The 16,459-nt window shown below is 50.3% G+C and overlaps 1 protein-coding gene across 2 annotated transcripts in view; it reads right to left on the reverse strand.

Annotated features, from left to right (window-relative positions):
• Nucleotides 1-823: 823 nt before the first annotated feature.
• Flna (filamin A) overlaps nt 824-16,459 on the reverse strand; it is a 26,685-nt gene continuing 11,049 nt past the window's right edge. Inside the window, exons 16-48 of one of the 2 annotated variants that reach the window (XM_031364418.1) lie at nt 15,491-15,614; nt 15,243-15,403; nt 15,069-15,159; nt 14,808-14,977; nt 14,494-14,611; nt 14,112-14,374; nt 13,060-13,657; nt 12,794-12,967; nt 12,548-12,710; nt 12,307-12,467; nt 12,046-12,216; nt 11,607-11,730; nt 11,366-11,522; nt 10,572-10,761; nt 10,390-10,413; nt 7,960-8,207; nt 7,755-7,850; nt 7,511-7,613; nt 7,281-7,421; nt 6,830-6,958; nt 6,462-6,635; nt 6,202-6,363; nt 5,766-5,969; nt 5,534-5,686; nt 5,301-5,423; nt 4,944-5,210; nt 4,651-4,788; nt 4,319-4,434; nt 3,656-3,788; nt 2,878-3,054; nt 2,518-2,736; nt 2,231-2,434; nt 824-1,333 (exon numbers count right to left, since the gene is read on the reverse strand). In XM_031364418.1, coding sequence (XP_031220278.1) covers nt 1,146-1,333; nt 2,231-2,434; nt 2,518-2,736; nt 2,878-3,054; nt 3,656-3,788; nt 4,319-4,434; nt 4,651-4,788; nt 4,944-5,210; nt 5,301-5,423; nt 5,534-5,686; nt 5,766-5,969; nt 6,202-6,363; nt 6,462-6,635; nt 6,830-6,958; nt 7,281-7,421; nt 7,511-7,613; nt 7,755-7,850; nt 7,960-8,207; nt 10,390-10,413; nt 10,572-10,761; nt 11,366-11,522; nt 11,607-11,730; nt 12,046-12,216; nt 12,307-12,467; nt 12,548-12,710; nt 12,794-12,967; nt 13,060-13,657; nt 14,112-14,374; nt 14,494-14,611; nt 14,808-14,977; nt 15,069-15,159; nt 15,243-15,403; nt 15,491-15,614 — 5,664 coding nt within the window. In that variant the 3' untranslated portion in view covers nt 824-1,145. The remainder of the gene's footprint in view (nt 1,334-2,230; nt 2,435-2,517; nt 2,737-2,877; nt 3,055-3,655; nt 3,789-4,318; nt 4,435-4,650; nt 4,789-4,943; nt 5,211-5,300; nt 5,424-5,533; nt 5,687-5,765; nt 5,970-6,201; nt 6,364-6,461; nt 6,636-6,829; nt 6,959-7,280; nt 7,422-7,510; nt 7,614-7,754; nt 7,851-7,959; nt 8,208-10,389; nt 10,414-10,571; nt 10,762-11,365; nt 11,523-11,606; nt 11,731-12,045; nt 12,217-12,306; nt 12,468-12,547; nt 12,711-12,793; nt 12,968-13,059; nt 13,658-14,111; nt 14,375-14,493; nt 14,612-14,807; nt 14,978-15,068; nt 15,160-15,242; nt 15,404-15,490; nt 15,615-16,459) is intronic. The other variant, XM_031364425.1, reaches the window with a different exon arrangement.

Consider the following 16,459-nt stretch of genomic DNA (forward strand, 5'->3'; position numbering starts at 1 on the left):
ATAGCAAGGAGGCACAATGACAAGTCCCACTTAAAAATAGAGGGCAGGTCCATTAAGAATACCTAGGACCATAGTACTGTGCTTCCCTCAGAATGGGTACCCCTTTTCACTGATAGACAAGATATCTACCCTGTTGTGGAAAGGGGAATTTTTAACGGTGTCTTTTTTGTTGTTGTTGTTTCTTTGTTTTTTTCAAGACAGGTTTCTCTGTGTAGCCCTGGCTGTCCTGGAGCTCACTCTGTAGACCAGGCTGAACTCAGAAATCTGCCTGCCTCTGCCTCCCAAGTGCTGGGATTAAAGGCGTGCACCACCACTGCCTGGCTGTAATAGTTTCTTATTTAAAGAGTTTATAGCAAGCCAGGCATGGTGGTTCACCCTTTAATCCCAGCACTTGGGATGCAGAGACCAGAGGATCTCTGTGAGTTTGAGGCCAGTTTGACCTAGCCAATGAGTTCCAGTCTATTCAAGGCTACATAATGAGACCCTGACTGAAAAAAAAAACCCTAAAATAAATAAATGGGCTGGTATCATGTTAATGGTATCTAAGAAATGGCTATGCCCCAATGCTATTTCAAAGACTGTTCACCACTATTAGGGATCACCAACCAGCTAGCAATGAATCTTCATGCCCTACCTATATGCCTGCTTGATCCTATATGCCATTCTAGGCACACCATATAGCCCCCTCTGTGAAGCAAAAGATCAAGTACAAACTGTGCTACTCAAGAGATCCCACGACCTATGCTGGGCCTATGCTTTTGCCTTGTTGGTGCCCTTGCCAGTTTGGCCTTCCATCATTCTTTCCATGAAAGCTACTTCACAGGACAATGGAAGCAAAATTTTATTCCTCTTGGCTGGGAAAAAGAACTAAGAGGCGGTTGTACATAGGACTTCCACCTCCCAGAACCAAAGAAGACATGCTCTGCCACCAAATGGCTCCCTCTGCCCAAGTGAAAGCCCAGAGACAGGTGAACACAGCATAGGGCAAGGGCGAATGCAGTGATTAGTGGCCAGAGTGATCTAGGGAAGAGAGGGTCCAGGGCTCAGGAAAGGAAAATGTAGCTTCTTGGGGATAGGACAGGTGTGGGGATGCTCATTGCCATGGGAGCTTCTGGCTGGCACAGGTTCCAGCTCAGGTGGCAGGCTCAGGGCACCATAATGCGATATGGGCTGCCCGGGATATGTTCATCACCCCACTTGACCACCAGTGTGTACTCCCCTTTGTCCTTGAGCAAGTAGGAGACACTATAGAGGCGGCTGCCCATGTGTTTCACCAGGATCTCTTCACAGGGTGTCCTTGGGCCATGCACACCCACCAGCAGCATGTTGTTACCTAAAATAGGAATAGGTCTCAGTGTCCTTAGAGCCTTTCTTTGGCTATAACTGCTCTGAGCCCTTCTTACTATTCCACATTCTGTCCCTTGCCTGATTATTAACACTCCCAAGCAAGTATCTCATACCCCAGCCTTGCCACCCAGGCCACCAGAGGATAAATTCCAGCTCCTCCAGGACACTGGTATTTTGCCTGTGTATATATCTGTGTAAGAAGATTGAGGAGAAGCCACCATGAGCTGGAGTCAAGAGCCCAATTGGAGTTAAGAGCAGCCCAGATGAAACAGTAAGTAGTAACTTGGGGTTATCATAGGAAAGTAGATTCTAACAACATAGAGAGTAGTATCTGCCAAGCTCTTGTGATATTTAAGGCTCAATGTAAATATCAAGATCATGTGTGTTCTTAATCTGGGAACTAAATGGTCTAAGGTGGGGTAGAAACCCTAAGTAAGACAGTAGGGATTAAATAATTTCTACAACAGATCCCATAGAGCTGGAATTACAGACATTTGTGAGCTGCCAATGTGGGTGCTATGACTTGAACCCCAGTCATCTGGAAAGAGCAGCCAGTGCTCTTAACTGCTGAGTTACCTCTTCAGCAGCCCCACTCCAGGACATTTTCTTTCTCTCTTTCTTTCTTTCTTTCTTTCTTTCTTTCTTTCTTTCTTTTTTAACGCCTACAGCACCCGGTATTCCCAGGTGGTCTCCCATCCAAGTACTAACCAGGCCCGCAGGACATTTTCTTGAGTGGTAGAAAGGAAGGTACAAAGGCCCAAATAGAAGGTAGCTCCAAAAGCAATGGCCATACCCCTAAAGGCAGTTCCTGTACTTCCTACATGCTGACCATCTTGTTATTTCTGGCTTTGTACTTCCAAAAGCTATAAACAGGGCTACTCACCTGCTTTGCTGCAATCTACTGTGAAGTTGCTCTTCTGGCCTACATAAGCCTTGCTTAGCCCCAGGCCTTTGGCTACTACCTTGCCGACATCAGCAGGACCTGGGCCTGAGGTTGCATGCTGGGGAACAGTGGCAACTTTAGTCAGAGAGTCCACAAACACAGATGATGTCTCATGGAGGCTGTGGTTACTAACAAGACGGGGACCTACAGAACAGAATGGGTGAGACTAAGAAGCCACTGAAGTATTGGGCATTGGGTGGCCACCCACTGCTTAGCCTAAGGCTCACCTGTGACCTTGGCTTTGAAGGGGCTTCCTCCAATGTGATAGGGGCCACCATACTTGATGGAGATGAGGTAGCTGCCCGGTGCCATGGGGGTATAGGTGACACGGTAACCCTCGGGGCACTCCTGGCAATCCATCTTCACCTTGGAGGGGCCATCAATGGTAACCGAAAGGGCACCAGCTCCTGCATTGCTTGTATTCACAATAAACTCGGCTGGGCTCCCTGGGAAAATGGAAGGTCAGGCAGAATCTATCTCACTGGCTTCCCTGTATTCAGCTACCCAGTACAGCTTCGATACTTCCACATGCTTCCTGGTACTGGGGCTCTATACATCCACACTCAGAGCTGTACCCACAAATTTACCTGTGACACCTCCTTCTAGGCCTGCTCCATAGGCGGACACTAAGCCTGGGTCCCCTCCATGCCCAGGCTCCCCAACTCGGATCTTGAAGGGACTTCCAGGGATGTGAGTACCATTGAACTTGACATCAATCAAGTAGATGCCATTCTCTCGTGGGATGAAACGCACAGCATACTTATCTGAAATGCAGGACATGGTAAGGAATTTGGGGTGCAGCTAGAAAATACTATCTGAAAGGAACAGCAAGAATCCAGCTGCTCCATGGAGATTCCTCTGCTTCCAGAATTATGCTGGGCATTCACTCCAATAACATACATCCTGGAAACTAAGGCTATCAATACCCAAGAAGTCTACTTGTAAGTCTTTTGAACTAACAAACAAGCAAAATGCCCACCTTGCTGTCTCCTTAGACAGTGTACTGTTAATACCATGCTGCCTATAGATTAGCAGGCTTAGAGATGGGGAGGAATCTGCTTCAGGTCATGGACCTGGGGGAAAGGGAAAACTAGTGAAACTAGTGTGCTTCAATAGAATTGCCATTTCTCTGGCCCCAGGGATAGACTATCTCTCTGTCTCTGTTTTTATGTCTTTCTTATGTATGACACTGCTGTAAGGTGTTCTTCCTAGTGGCCATGATAGAAAGCCATTATCTTCATGAGTGTTTATCAGTCTGGGAAGGGTTTCTTAGCTGAGCCCAGTTTTGAATCATTACTTTCCTTGTGTACATTCAGCCTAGTTCTAGTCAGCTAGGTCCATAAGTAGGCAGGGATAGAGCCTCACCTTGGTCAATCTCTGTGACATAGCACTCCTCCAGAGCTCCTGAGGGGCTGTGCACCTTGGCATCAATTGCCCCCTTGGCTCCATTCAGGCTGACTGCAAAAGATGCTGGCTGGTTGACCTTTAACCCTGACTCCTGGAAGCACAGCAGATGTGGTTAGGCAGGATGTATAGAGCCAGGACAAATGGAGAGCAGGAGACCCACAGAGTCACTTACCCATCTGGTGTCCAACATGGTTTAAAGAGGGAGAGCCATTGATCTGTGAGGGCAGCAAGCTACAGGCATACCCCCAACCTCTTATCCCCTAAACGTGTTCTCCACAATCATACACCCAGGTAGCAGAAAGGCAAGGTGGCCCCACCCTGTAGGTAGCACTCAGCTCTAACAGGCTGTCCCTCTTTAAACCTAAGCCCTGGTGCTCAATGGGCACAGGCTTCTTCTGTTCAAAGCCTTTAGACCTGAGACACGAGAAAAACTCCACGCAGTGGGCGGGGTACTTCCTGCCAACCTCAAGCGTGGGCTGTACCCGGCCAGAGCAGAAGCCTACCATCCAGAATTATTTCTGGGTAGGCCACTCAGCTCAGGGCCAAGGCCTGTTTGCCATGGTGACTCTGGTCTGGCCGGGCCCAGGAGCCCCAGATGGGCAGTTTCTCTCAGTGCCTCACCTGAAGACTAGAAACAGTAAGGCGGCGGGCGTCACCAGACGGAGAAGCCACAGGCACCACGAAGGGGCTATCAGGTATGTGCTCCTCGTTGAACTTGACTGAGACCTCATAGTCACCTGGACAGGAAGAGAACATAAGGCTATACTGGAGGTACCACATATCCCCAAAGGCTAGCCTGGGAAAGGCCTCTTGCCTCCCACAGTCAGTTTGGGTGTCCCTGGAACCTCAAGATGGAGAATAAAACACAAGTGGAGACTATATAACATCTGGGTTCAACACACCCACACTCAGGTCCTACCTCTCCCTACCCCAGCCACTTCCGTTCCCAATACCTGGCTCCTGAACTACGTAGGCCACACCACAGGAGCCATCCTTTCGGTCCTCGAAAGAGATCTCAGCCTTGCTGGGGCCTTCAACAGCAATGGCCAGGCCTCCAGCGCCAGCTTCCCTAGTCCAAATGCCGAACTCCGCTGTGGGAAAGCAGTGTGAGCTCATGGAACAGAGGACTGGTTCCCAGCCTCAGCCAAGTCTAAGCAAAGCCAAGATCAACATGTCCGCTGGCTAGTTCCTACGAACACCCATCTAGGCCCACCCAGGATAGCAAGAATTAGACAAGTACACCTACCTGGCACTCCAGCTTCAGCCCTCTCTAGGCCAGGGCCTCCAGCACGGACCTTGTGAGCACCCCCTTCCCCTAGAGGCCCCACAGTGAACTGGAAGGGACTCCCAGGCACATGCTGGCCCTTGTATTTGACACTGACTGTATGCATTCCCATCTCAGCAGGCACAAATCGGATACAGTAAGTATGGTTCTCTCCTTCTACGATCTCTGCCTCATGGGTCTTGCCTGATGGGCTGGTCACCTGGGCTGTCATATCTTGGATGCTAATTTCTACAAGTAGAAGATAGCTTGGTGAGCAAGGCCCAGTCTCTCTACTTAAGCTTAGGGTTGCCCCAGGAACCCTCCTGATCTTTTCCCTACCAGGAATCTTCAGGCTGAGGTCACAATGACTGCCAACATTGGCCACAGAAGGGGCACGTCGTCTGCGTGTGATACTCTCTTTCACCCGGCCCTCACCTGTCACCTTCACAGAAAAGGGACTGCCTGTAGGAACAAAAGTATAATCTATACTATGCACAAGTTACAGGTGGGCACTAAGGTATGACTAGGAATGCTGCCAAACCCTAGGTATGGGGTATGGCTGCCACACTCACCGGGCACATGCTGGTCAGCAAATTTGATGTTTATAATGTAGTTTCCAGGCTCTGTGGGACAGTAGGTGACCCTGCATGTGCCGTCCTCCAGATCCTCAGTGTTGATGTCTACTTTGCTAGGGCCCTCAATGGACAGACTAAGCCCACCATAGCCTAGGAGATAGATAGCAGCTATAAGCCAGAATGCCAAGGAAAGCTGTATTGCCCCAACTGTCAGGCCACCACTGCTTACCTGCATCTCTGGTGTCAATAATAAATTCTGCAGGTTCAAAGGTATGGCCTTCATGGAGACCTTGACCAGAGACCCTCACACGGCTGGCATCACCTATCTCCGACTGGCTGATCACTACTGGGATGGGACTGCTTGCCACATGCTGGCCATTCTTCTTCACATGTACTAGGTGCTCCCCTGTCTCCTTGGGCACGAAGGAAATCCCTAGGCACAGGATAGGGCTATCAGCAAGATGTGGGCCCACAGTCTTCTTCCTTGCTTTCTTTGTATGAAGACAGGGTATTACAGGCTAAAATGACTTTAACTCATAATGTAGCCAATGATTGGTTCCTCTGATTTTCCTACTTCCACCTCCCAAGTATTAGGACTATAGGCAATCAACACACCTGGCTCTCCCTACCTTCACAGAAACTTTTGCTCCCTCTTAACCTCTTACCCACGTGGCCATTGCGCAAACGTTTCAGCAGACAGGGTTCCTCTCGACCTGAAGGTGGCACTACAGTGGCTGTGAGTAGGCTGAGGTCTGTTTCTGAGATATTGATGGGGATATCAGCAGCAGAACCCACCTTTAGGTGGGACATACGCATGGAATCGTCACCTGGTAAGGGTGCAAGCCATCAGCCACTATAAATCAAGCCCAAAGAGACTGTGCCCCCCATGCCAACTGTTCCTGTCATTACTCCTGATGCTCCCTACCTGTTACTCTGGCAGTAAAGGGGCTGCCTGGGATGTGCTGATCATTGTACTTGACTAGGATGCTATAGTCACCAGGCAGCACAGGCAGGTAAGAGACACTGCATGTTCCATCCTGGTTGTCAGTGCAGCTGATTTCTGCTTTAGATGGACCCTCAATGGCCAAAGACAAGCCCCCTGAAAAATATCACAAATAACAGTGAGAACTGTGCCCAGAGACACATTGCTGAACCTTTGTGGGTGAGTTGACTTGATGGCTCAGCAGAGGCATGAAGGTAAAGTAGAAAACTCCATTCAGGATCATCTCCCACATATAGCTCTCAGCCAATGGAGGACAACTTGGGCAGGTCAAACCTACAGCTTCTCCTTACCCTCTCCTGCATCCTTGGTGTTGACAGTGAAGGTGGCAGGTTTGTTGACCACTCCATGGGTAAGACCAGGACCATAGGCAGTGATGTGGCCACAGTTGACGTAATCAACATAGAACTGCAGAGGACTTCCTGAAGCCAGAATAGAAGCCACATGGAAGACCAGCCTCATTCATATGCTAGTCATTTTGGTTTTGTTTTTGAAACAAGGTCTTTATGTTTCTCTGACTAGCTTTGAACTCACTATGAAGCTAAGGATGACCTTGAACCTCTGATCCTCCTGCCTCTAGGGCTATGATTACAGGCACGTGCCATAATACCTAGTTTATTCAGAGCCTGATGTATGCTAGGCCAGCAGTCTACTAACTGACCTATAACCCCGCCCCAGCCTGTTCTTCCTGAGATGATAGCAACATGGGCCTAGGATGGAGTAGACAAAAGGCAATACACCCACCTGGGATATGCATATTATCATAGCGAATGTCCATTTCATGTAGGCCAGCTTCACTGGGTGAGTAACGCACAGTAACAGTGCCATCTTTGTTGTCAGTAATGGAAGGCTGGGCCACCTTGCCTGAGGGCATTCGAACTTCCCCTATAGAGCAGTGATTTTCAATGTCAAGACAGGAGATTGGAACACCCTGACCATACAGGTTTCCAAAATCCTTCCTAGCCCTCACTCACCAGTGATCTCGCCCTTCTTGATAGTGAAGGGAATGACAAGATCAAAGGGCCTCAGGCTGGTCACATCCAGCCCATTAACACCCACCATGGACCTCTCTGGAATCTGCAATAGAGACAGAAGAATCAGGAGAGGGGCTATGAGAAGATAAGGGGTTTCTCAAGGACACATGAGACATTCAGATGGCCTGCTCCAAGTGTCCCTATGGGTTAGACAAATTGAATAATAGACCAGGCCAGGCCTTACCCAGGTTTGCTGGCTACCCTGAGGATAGGTATACTGTGGAGCCAGCTGCTGAGACCTTAATGGAGTCTGCACTGTTGGTTGGTCCCCAGCTAAAGCCTGTGGGGCAAAGTGAGAGAGTTGAAGACTGTTGTCACAAAGGGACCTGGAAAGCCAGGCTAGGACTTTCCCAGATCTCCCTGCCCACCCATCCTTGGCCCCTTCTCACTGTAACTTGGAAGGGGCTGTTGGGCACATGCTCGCCACCGAAGCGCACACAGATGACATATTTGCCCGGTTGGGGGGCTGTGTAGAAGATGTCAAAGGTGCCATCCTCATTCTCCACCACGTCCACATCTACCTCTGAGCCATCAGGTGTGCACACAGTGCAAGTCACTTTGCCTTTGCCTGCTGCTTTTGTGTCCACAGTAATCACTGTCTCCTCCCCAATCTGGATGGTGGGGCCAATGCCAGCACCTGGGAAAGCAGAGTGAATCCCCAGAGGGGAGCCAGCAGGTGAGCCTAACATTTTGGCTACCCCCATCAGCTTGGCACCCATCCAGGCCTCTTACTGCTACAACCAAGCACAGCCAGCTCCAACCTCTAGTCCAACCCATACCCCAAGCTATGATGGTGAGTGGTTTCTCAGAAGGCAGGAAGGATTCTCCTGACCACCTCAAGCCCCTTTATGAGAGAAGAACAACAGGTGGTACCCAAGTACCTGGGAAGAAAAGTAAGGGACCATCCAATCCCAGCACAAGCATTAACTGCTACCTCCTCTGCCAACTCAGCCTCAGCTGATATCATGGCCTATGCTAACTAATACCAGCACTCTGGCCAGGTCCATGGCTACCTGCACCCATGGCCAGAGTGCTACATGTGGATGAAGTGAGGCAGAGTCCTGCTGCAGTGTGGGGCATGTGAAACTTCCCTCCCTACCCAACCCCGAGGCCTGAAGGTGAAACTGGAGTTTCCTGACAACTGAGAACGCTTGCTCAACCAGAGGCTTGCAATGAGAGGCAACCTAGCACAGGCAAGAGCAAGCAGCAGGGAGGCAGAAGAGTTAGCACCTATGCAGTGCATCACAGCAGGCTTGGCAAAGCAGTGGCAGCACCCAAGGAACAGGAGAGAGGAAGCCCAAGCCACTACTGCAGGATTGCAAGGGTAGAGCATTTGAGCAGCCTCTAGGGCCCCATAGTGCCCAAGGAAAGAGAAAGGACAGTGACGTTATGATCTGGGGCTCAGCTGTGGAGGCTTGGGAGCTGTGGATTGTATGTAAGGCCTGGCAGCAAGAGCATCCCTGCAGCCCAGCCTCCCACAAGGAAAGCAGCTAGGAACACCAAACTTACATGAGGACCAAGTTTAAGGGGCCCCCTGGCCAGCCTGCCACCAAGCCCCCTTTTTGACCTTAGTCTCACACTGGCTACATGAGACTCAGATAGCAACTTCAGCTATAACCCTAGCTGCCTGCTGCCCAAACTGCCATGAGCTTCCTCTATGCCTGCCCTGTATCATCTAGCCAATGATTAGGGCCTTCTGAAAGCTACTTGATTTCTCATTTCTGTACCCAGTCTCCAGGTGATCAGCAAGTCTTGACCTCAAAGTACACCTGTTAATTGGGCTACTGCTTAATGTCCCAATAGCCACTGACCAGGCCCAAGACAACCTTCTGGCTTACCCAAAGATGACTTAAGTTCCCTGGCTGGGCTGCCTGACTCCATTCCACACAAAATGGCCAAGAAAACTGAGGCCACTCCAAGTCCCTGGCCTAATTCTGTCCTCCCCTATGCACACATACATGCCATCTCCAACTCATAAACTATTCTACAAAACAATCTAGCCTCTGTCACAAAAACCTAGCTATCTTAAATCCTGTCCTTGGACATCTACCCAATTGACTGCCTGACAGCCTTCAGAAGCCTGTAAGTAGTTGTAGCCTTGTATCAGTATCCCTAGGATGTCTTTGCCTTGAGGCAGACAAACCTGCCTGACAGGGACTGTCTAACATCATTGCTGGGAGAATGGGAAGAAAGAAGGAAAAAAAGAAGATTGGTCGCAGAATGCACTTTGGAGCTCTGAGGCTGGGCCAGGCCCTGCCATGCTGGCCACCCAAGCAGTTGACACTGGCACTACTGTACCACCACCCAGCCCCACCCACTCATGCACCCCCCCAGCCCAGGACACAGAGGCCCCTGGGAGGCGGGGATGGAAGTCTGTGGATCTGACAAGGGCTAGACTCCCAGTGGGTGGAGGGAACCACCTTGTCCCCTGAGCCCATGCAGGAGTCCTTGTGAGAAGGAAGCACCTGCTACCCATCCCCAGGTGCTTCACTGGGGTGCCAAGATCCCCAGACCCCAAAGTCCCCAGTGAGGTGCCTCCTAGGATACACTTCACCCCAAAGCTCTCAGCTGCAACCCAAGTTCTCAGATGGGGAAATGGAGGCCCAGAGAGGGGAAAACCAGAGCACTCATGCTTAGCTCCAGAAACCTCCCTGGGCCCTGACCCTCCAGCCCATGGCCTTGTCTTCACAGCCTCCCCAACTCTGTCCTTGCCTAGAGCTGCAGCTGGAACTATCCTGGGAATGAATTAGCAATGAAGGAAAGGAAACTGCCTCTCTGGGCAGTAGGGGCATTGGGAGTGGCCCCAGCAAGCAGCTTACCTAGCCCGTGACCTCCGATTGACACTGAGGTGAGAGGGCAGAGAGCAAGGAGAAAGGTCAGGTGAGTCACTCAAGGGGGCGGCCCCCACTCCCACACGCCGCCCCAAGCAGCGAGCCCTTGCATACAGGCACACCCAAGCCCCGTGCCGAGCGACACCATGGCCTATGGTGGGCTGGCTCACCTGTGACTGTGCACTTGCTGGCATCCCCAGTGGGCACAGCCCGGACACGGTATGGGGAAAAGGGGATCTCATCACCACCATACTTGATGAGGATTGTGTACCGGCCTGTCACATCTGGCACATAAGCCACTGTGTATGTGCCATCATGATTATCTTGAATGTGTGTCTTCTTGGGCTTGCCTTCAGGGTCCTGTGTGGCAAAGCACAGGCAAGGAGGTTGGTCCAAGCCCAGCAAGATCTGGACTATCTCAGGCTTTCCAAAGAAACACTAAGTACTGGTATAACAGGGATATAGCTTCTGGGACCCTCAACCCCCATGGCCCCAGTGGCTGCCTGTCTGTGGCAAAGACCAGAACAGAAGCCCCACAAACATCCAGCATTCTCTGACATGACAAGAGATATGACCAGAGAGCAGTTTGGTGCCCAGGCTCAGCCCTGTGCCTATCCTAGGGGCACTAGGAACTTACATGAAAGATCTCAGTGTTGCAACATTATACCTGTCCTGTGAGAATATTGCATGTGGGGAATCTGAACTACTACAGGGTTTGGTACCATGCTTAATAGCAATGAATTTGTGTTTGGGGAAGCTCGTTTCTTTCAACTTGAAGAAAATTGCTAAACATCCTAATATTACATTAACAGACCAGAAGTAGAGGCCCTGTCCTTAGAGTACAGCTCCAAGCAGACTAGTTAGCAAAACTGAGCTGCCTGCCTATCTGTAGCCCTATATTCCAGCTGCCCAGACCTGGTTCCTTGGCTCTCCTCCCTACAGACCACGAAGCCAGGAAGCTCACCGTAATCTGGACAGCCAACAGACCCTCCCCAGCATCCTTGGCATCAATGGTGAACTCCACAGGCAGGCTAGCAGGTACACCAGTGGTGTTGAGTCCAGGTCCACTGGCCTTCACCTTACTGGCATCATGTGTGGGCAGCACCTTGACCTTGAAGGGGCTGTGAGATTAGGGTGTTATAAACCATCAGAAAAGCTTAAGTACCTAGCCTGCCCCCAACAAGCAAGTGAACTCTGCTTCTTACCTCCGTGGCACTTCTTCTTCACCATACAGCACAGAAATGCTATAGGACCCTTCTCGGCTGGGCACATAGTTGACAGTCTGAGTACCATCAGCATTGTCCACTACATCCACTGGCTCCACCAGGCCTAGCCCCAGTCCCAAGGACAGAACTTTAGGTTGGCTATTTGTACCCACTCCCAGTTCCATCTCCCTGAAGGACTAGGGCTGGGCCCAAAGACTAGACCTTATGTTTTAACTACCCAATTCTAGGAATTCCTTAGGCCCTCCCTCTTGCCACATCTATTCAGTGGCCAAATCCCGTCCATTATACCTTCTCTAAGGTTCTTCCTGGTTTTGTGGTTACCTGAAACCCTTCTACTATCTGTGCTAGCCCACATGAAACTGGGCCTAAAAATAATTATGCCTTCATAACTCCCTGTTACCAGTATGTGAAGTCTCACCTTTGGGCCCCTGCACTTTGACCTGCAATGGGGCAACTCCAGCTTTGCTTGTGTCCACCTGAAAGGACTGAGGGAGGTTGGCACGGACCATGCCTGGGCTTAGGCCAGGTCCAGAACACTTGACTTTAGATGCATCTGTCACATCATGTACAGGGACCTTGAAGGGACTACCTGGGGGTTGATACAGAAAGATGATAGCTATGTAAGACACTGTGAATATAGCAGAGAATCCCAGTTCTATCTTTGTCATCATCTCCTCACCTGGTACTTGGTGACCACCATAAGTGACGTTAAGGCTGTAGGTTCCAGCTTCATAGGGGATGTATTCTACCGAGCAGCTGCCATCTTTATTATCCATACAAGACATCTTGGCCTCTGAGGGACCCTCAACAGCCAAGCCTAGGCCACCTGTGCCAGCCCCCCTGGTCCAAACAGATAAATCTGTCATTACTTGGGGTTCCCAAGCTCATTGCCTGCCCTTGTACTTTAGTGGCTCACTCACCTAGTCTCTACTGTGAACTTGTTGGGTTTGTTGGTGGTACCACTTTGGATGCCTGGCCCATGTACACGCACCCGGGAGGGGTCACAGCCCTCTGTTACAGGCACCTGGAAGGGGCTGCTGGGCACAGGGCTGCCATCATAAGTCACATCCACAGAGTGTACTCCTGGAAGGCAGGGCAGGTCAGGAATAACTAGGCTTCTCCACTTACTCCCTGCCCTGCCTAAGGTATCCCCAGCACATTCATACCTTCCTCATAGGGAGTGTATTCCACTTTGTATGTGCCATCACCACAGTCTTGCACATAGGTATCTGTCAGATTGCCTGAGGGGTTGGCCACACGAGCCTTGACATGTGGCCCTCCAGTCTGTGTAAGAGCCCGGGCATCCACACTGAACTCAGTGGTTGCCTCTCGGAAGACACCTGGAAAAAGCCACAGTGAGGAGGCTGTGGCTGTAGGACTCTTTGAACCCTTGTAACTGCTAGCCAACCCCCCCTACAGCAGGCCTCCTTACCTTGACCTTCAATCCCAGGCCCATAGCACTGTACACCTGAGGTATCTACAGCAGGCTCCACCTGTAGCTTGCTGGGGAAGTTGGGCACAGGCTGGCCGCCATACTTGATGGTAACAGTGTAAGCCCCAGGACAGAGAGGAATATAGGTAATGGTGTGTGTGCCATCACCATGGTCCTGAATATATACTTCAGCTGGCAGTCCTGCCTCAGAGCAGATCTCAATCGTCAACTCAGCACTGCCAGCACTTGAACAGTCCACTTGGAACTGCCCTATCTCACCAGCAGTTGCCCGCTCCAGCCCAGGGCCTGAGCACTTCACCTTGGATGCATCAAAACAAGGAACCACATGGGCCTTGAATGGGGATCCAGGAATGTGGGTATCAGCAAAAAGGATGTTGATGTTGTAGTCCCCAGGCTCAGTGGGTACATAAGACACAGAGCATGTACCATCCCCATTGTCTAGGCACTCAAGCTGTGCTTCACAGGGGCCTTCCACTGTCAGGCCCAGGCCACCAGTGCCAGCACCTTTTGTATCAATGGTGAAGCGGGCAGGGGAGCCTGCATTTCCCCCCTGTAGCCCTGGTCCAAACGCCTTCACCTGAGGGAAGGAGGAAATCAGAAGCATCCATCAGCCCAACCTTTCATCTGTCTCCTTTTGCCCTAGGTTTCTTCCTTACCCAGAGACATCATCACCTACTCATCAATAATAAAGATAGTAATGACAACGGTTCAGGAAAAAATCTGAAGGTAGGGGGCCCTAAGAAAGGAAAATGGGCTAGTCATGATGGTGCATGCCTTTAATCCCAGCACTCAGGAAGTAGAAGCAGGCAGATAGATCTCTGTGAGTTCAAGGCCTACCAGGTCTCTAGAGTGAAGGAAGGAAGGGAGGGAGGCAGGGAGGAAGGAAGGATCCTCACCTTATAGCCTCAAAGGAAAGAACAAAAAGAGAAGAGAAGAGAAGAGAAGAGAAGAGAAGAGAAGAGAAGAGAAGAGAAGAGAAGAGAAGAGAAGAGAGGATGGTTCTCCCCTTATAGCCCCCCAAACCTAATTACCTTGCTGGGTTTGGTGGGGGCCACAGCTTCTAGTGGAAAGGGACTGCCAGGTACAGGTACACCATCATAGGTCACTTCCACCTCATAGGGCCCCTCTTCACGGGGCACAAAACGTACCACACTGTTGTCAGCTCCCAGGCCTGGCTCTACCTTGCAGGGCACCGCTGCACCTGAGGGACTCACAATCTTGGATGCTACTTTGCCTTGACCACCTGCACCCTTTGACTTTACTATGAACTCTTGATCTTTGCCAACATCCACTTCTGTTGCAATGATGAAAGCAGAAGGAGAAAAACCCATCATTTATGCAGTTCAGGCAAGACTAAGCTGAATAGGGTTGACTGGTCCTCAATGGCAATGGCAAGTTATAGCAACTACTTACTGTCACCAAGGCCAGACACCTTGATTTTGCTGAGATCCAGGCTTGGAGATACTCCCACTGAAAATGGACTCTTGGGGATGTGATCTCCTCCGTAAGTGACACTGACACCTACTGGACCCTGAAATGGGTATAGAAGGATAGGGGTCACTAATCAGTCCCCTGGTATCTTTTGCCTACAGCTGTCCAGCTTGCACAGGTATGTGATATTTGTTCCTCAGACCCCTTCCCAGGTGAGAAATTAGAAACCCCTTGCAGGAGCCTACCTAGCATACTATATAAGGAGAAGTATGGCTGCAGCAGATAGAGATAGCTACCTGCTGCACAGGAGTGTACTTGACTGTGTAGGTATTATCATGATGGTCAATGATGTCCACATCCCGTACTGCATCTCCCTTAGCCAGTCCTGAGAACTGGACATCCAGCTTGCCTTTCCCAGCAGTTTTAGCATTGACTGTAAAATGGGTGGGTTTGCCAAGCTCAACACCTGAGGAGATATAACAACAAAATAAAGGCTCCATACTCTGAGTTCCTTATCCTTGGTTCCATTCAACCTGCTATAGTACACTCATCCTTACCAGTGCGATTTAGGCCAGGACCCTCAGCCTTCACCTTGTTGGCATCATGAGAAGGCTCCACTTTGACTCTGATGGGACTGGTGGGTGTGGCCTATAAGTGATAGGCGAAAAACAGCTGAGGATACCAGCACCCCAACACTTGGCAATCTAGGAACTGGGAGCAGTAACACCTACCTGGTCAGCAAAAAGGACCATGATGGTATAGCTGCCAGCCCCACAGGGTGTATATTTCACAGTGAAGGTGTCATTGTCGTTGCGGATGATATCAAAGTCAATATCAGCCTCAGTGGGGCCCACTACTCCAGGGGCACACTTGATACCAATGCTGACATCTCCTGTCATTGAGAAGTGGGGTAAGAAGAGGCTGGGACTTTGTGGAGACAACTTGCGCACTTGTCATCCCATTCAAAGCTAGGCCTTACCCTGGCCAGCCTCAGTACAATCCACAGTAAAGTAGGTAGGTTCATGGGCCTTGAGCCCAGTCTTGGCCACTCCTGGACCATACACCTTGACTTTGTTTGGGTGGCTGCCAGCTCCCACATTCACCTGTAGGATATAGGGGAAAGTGAAAAGACATGACAAGCCTGTGGCAGAGGATGTAAAAGCTCCCTCAGCTACTGCTCATAGACAGGCCAAATATTGCTGCTGCCTTGGAACAACTGGCAGTTCCTCAAACAGGTAAAAGTGAGCACATGATACTGTAATTCTGCTTCTAGGAAACTGAACGCCTAGGTCCACACAAACACCCAAATGTTCCTACCAACTAGCCACATAGCCCAAAAGTAACACCTCACATATCCACAAAACATAGTGTTTTCCATTCACACAATAGGATCGAAAAAGCATTCAGCAGCCAGGTGGTGGTGGTGCACGCCTTTAATCCCAGTACTTGGGAGGCAGAGGCAGGCAGATTTCTGAGTTCGAGGCCAGCCTGGCTACAGAGTGAGTTCCAGGACAGCCAGGGCTACACAGAGAAATCCTGTCTCGGAAAAAAAAAAAAAGGTATGAAGCACTGATATGCTACAATATTGAAAAACCTCCTCATGACACTCAGTGAAAAAACCAAACAAGTCATACAATGAGCATGGTAGTGCACACCTTTAATCCCAGCACTCAGGAGACAGAGGCAGGTGGAGTTCAAGGCCAACCTGGTCTACAGAGTGAGTTCCAGGACATCTTTCTTGGTCTACATGGTGAGATCCTTTCTCATTAAAAAAAAAGGGGGGGGGCTGGTGAGATGGTTTAGCAGGTAAGAGCACCAACTGCTCTTCCGAAGGTCCTGAGTTCAAATCCCAGTAACCACATGGTGTATGGTGGCTTACAACCATCCATAATGAGATCTGACGCCCTCTTCTGGTGCGTCTGAAGACAGCTTCAGTGTACTTATTTAT

Source organism: Mastomys coucha, chromosome X (assembly GCF_008632895.1).
Source record: "Mastomys coucha isolate ucsf_1 chromosome X, UCSF_Mcou_1, whole genome shotgun sequence".
NCBI classification, from domain to species: domain Eukaryota; kingdom Metazoa; phylum Chordata; class Mammalia; order Rodentia; family Muridae; genus Mastomys; species Mastomys coucha.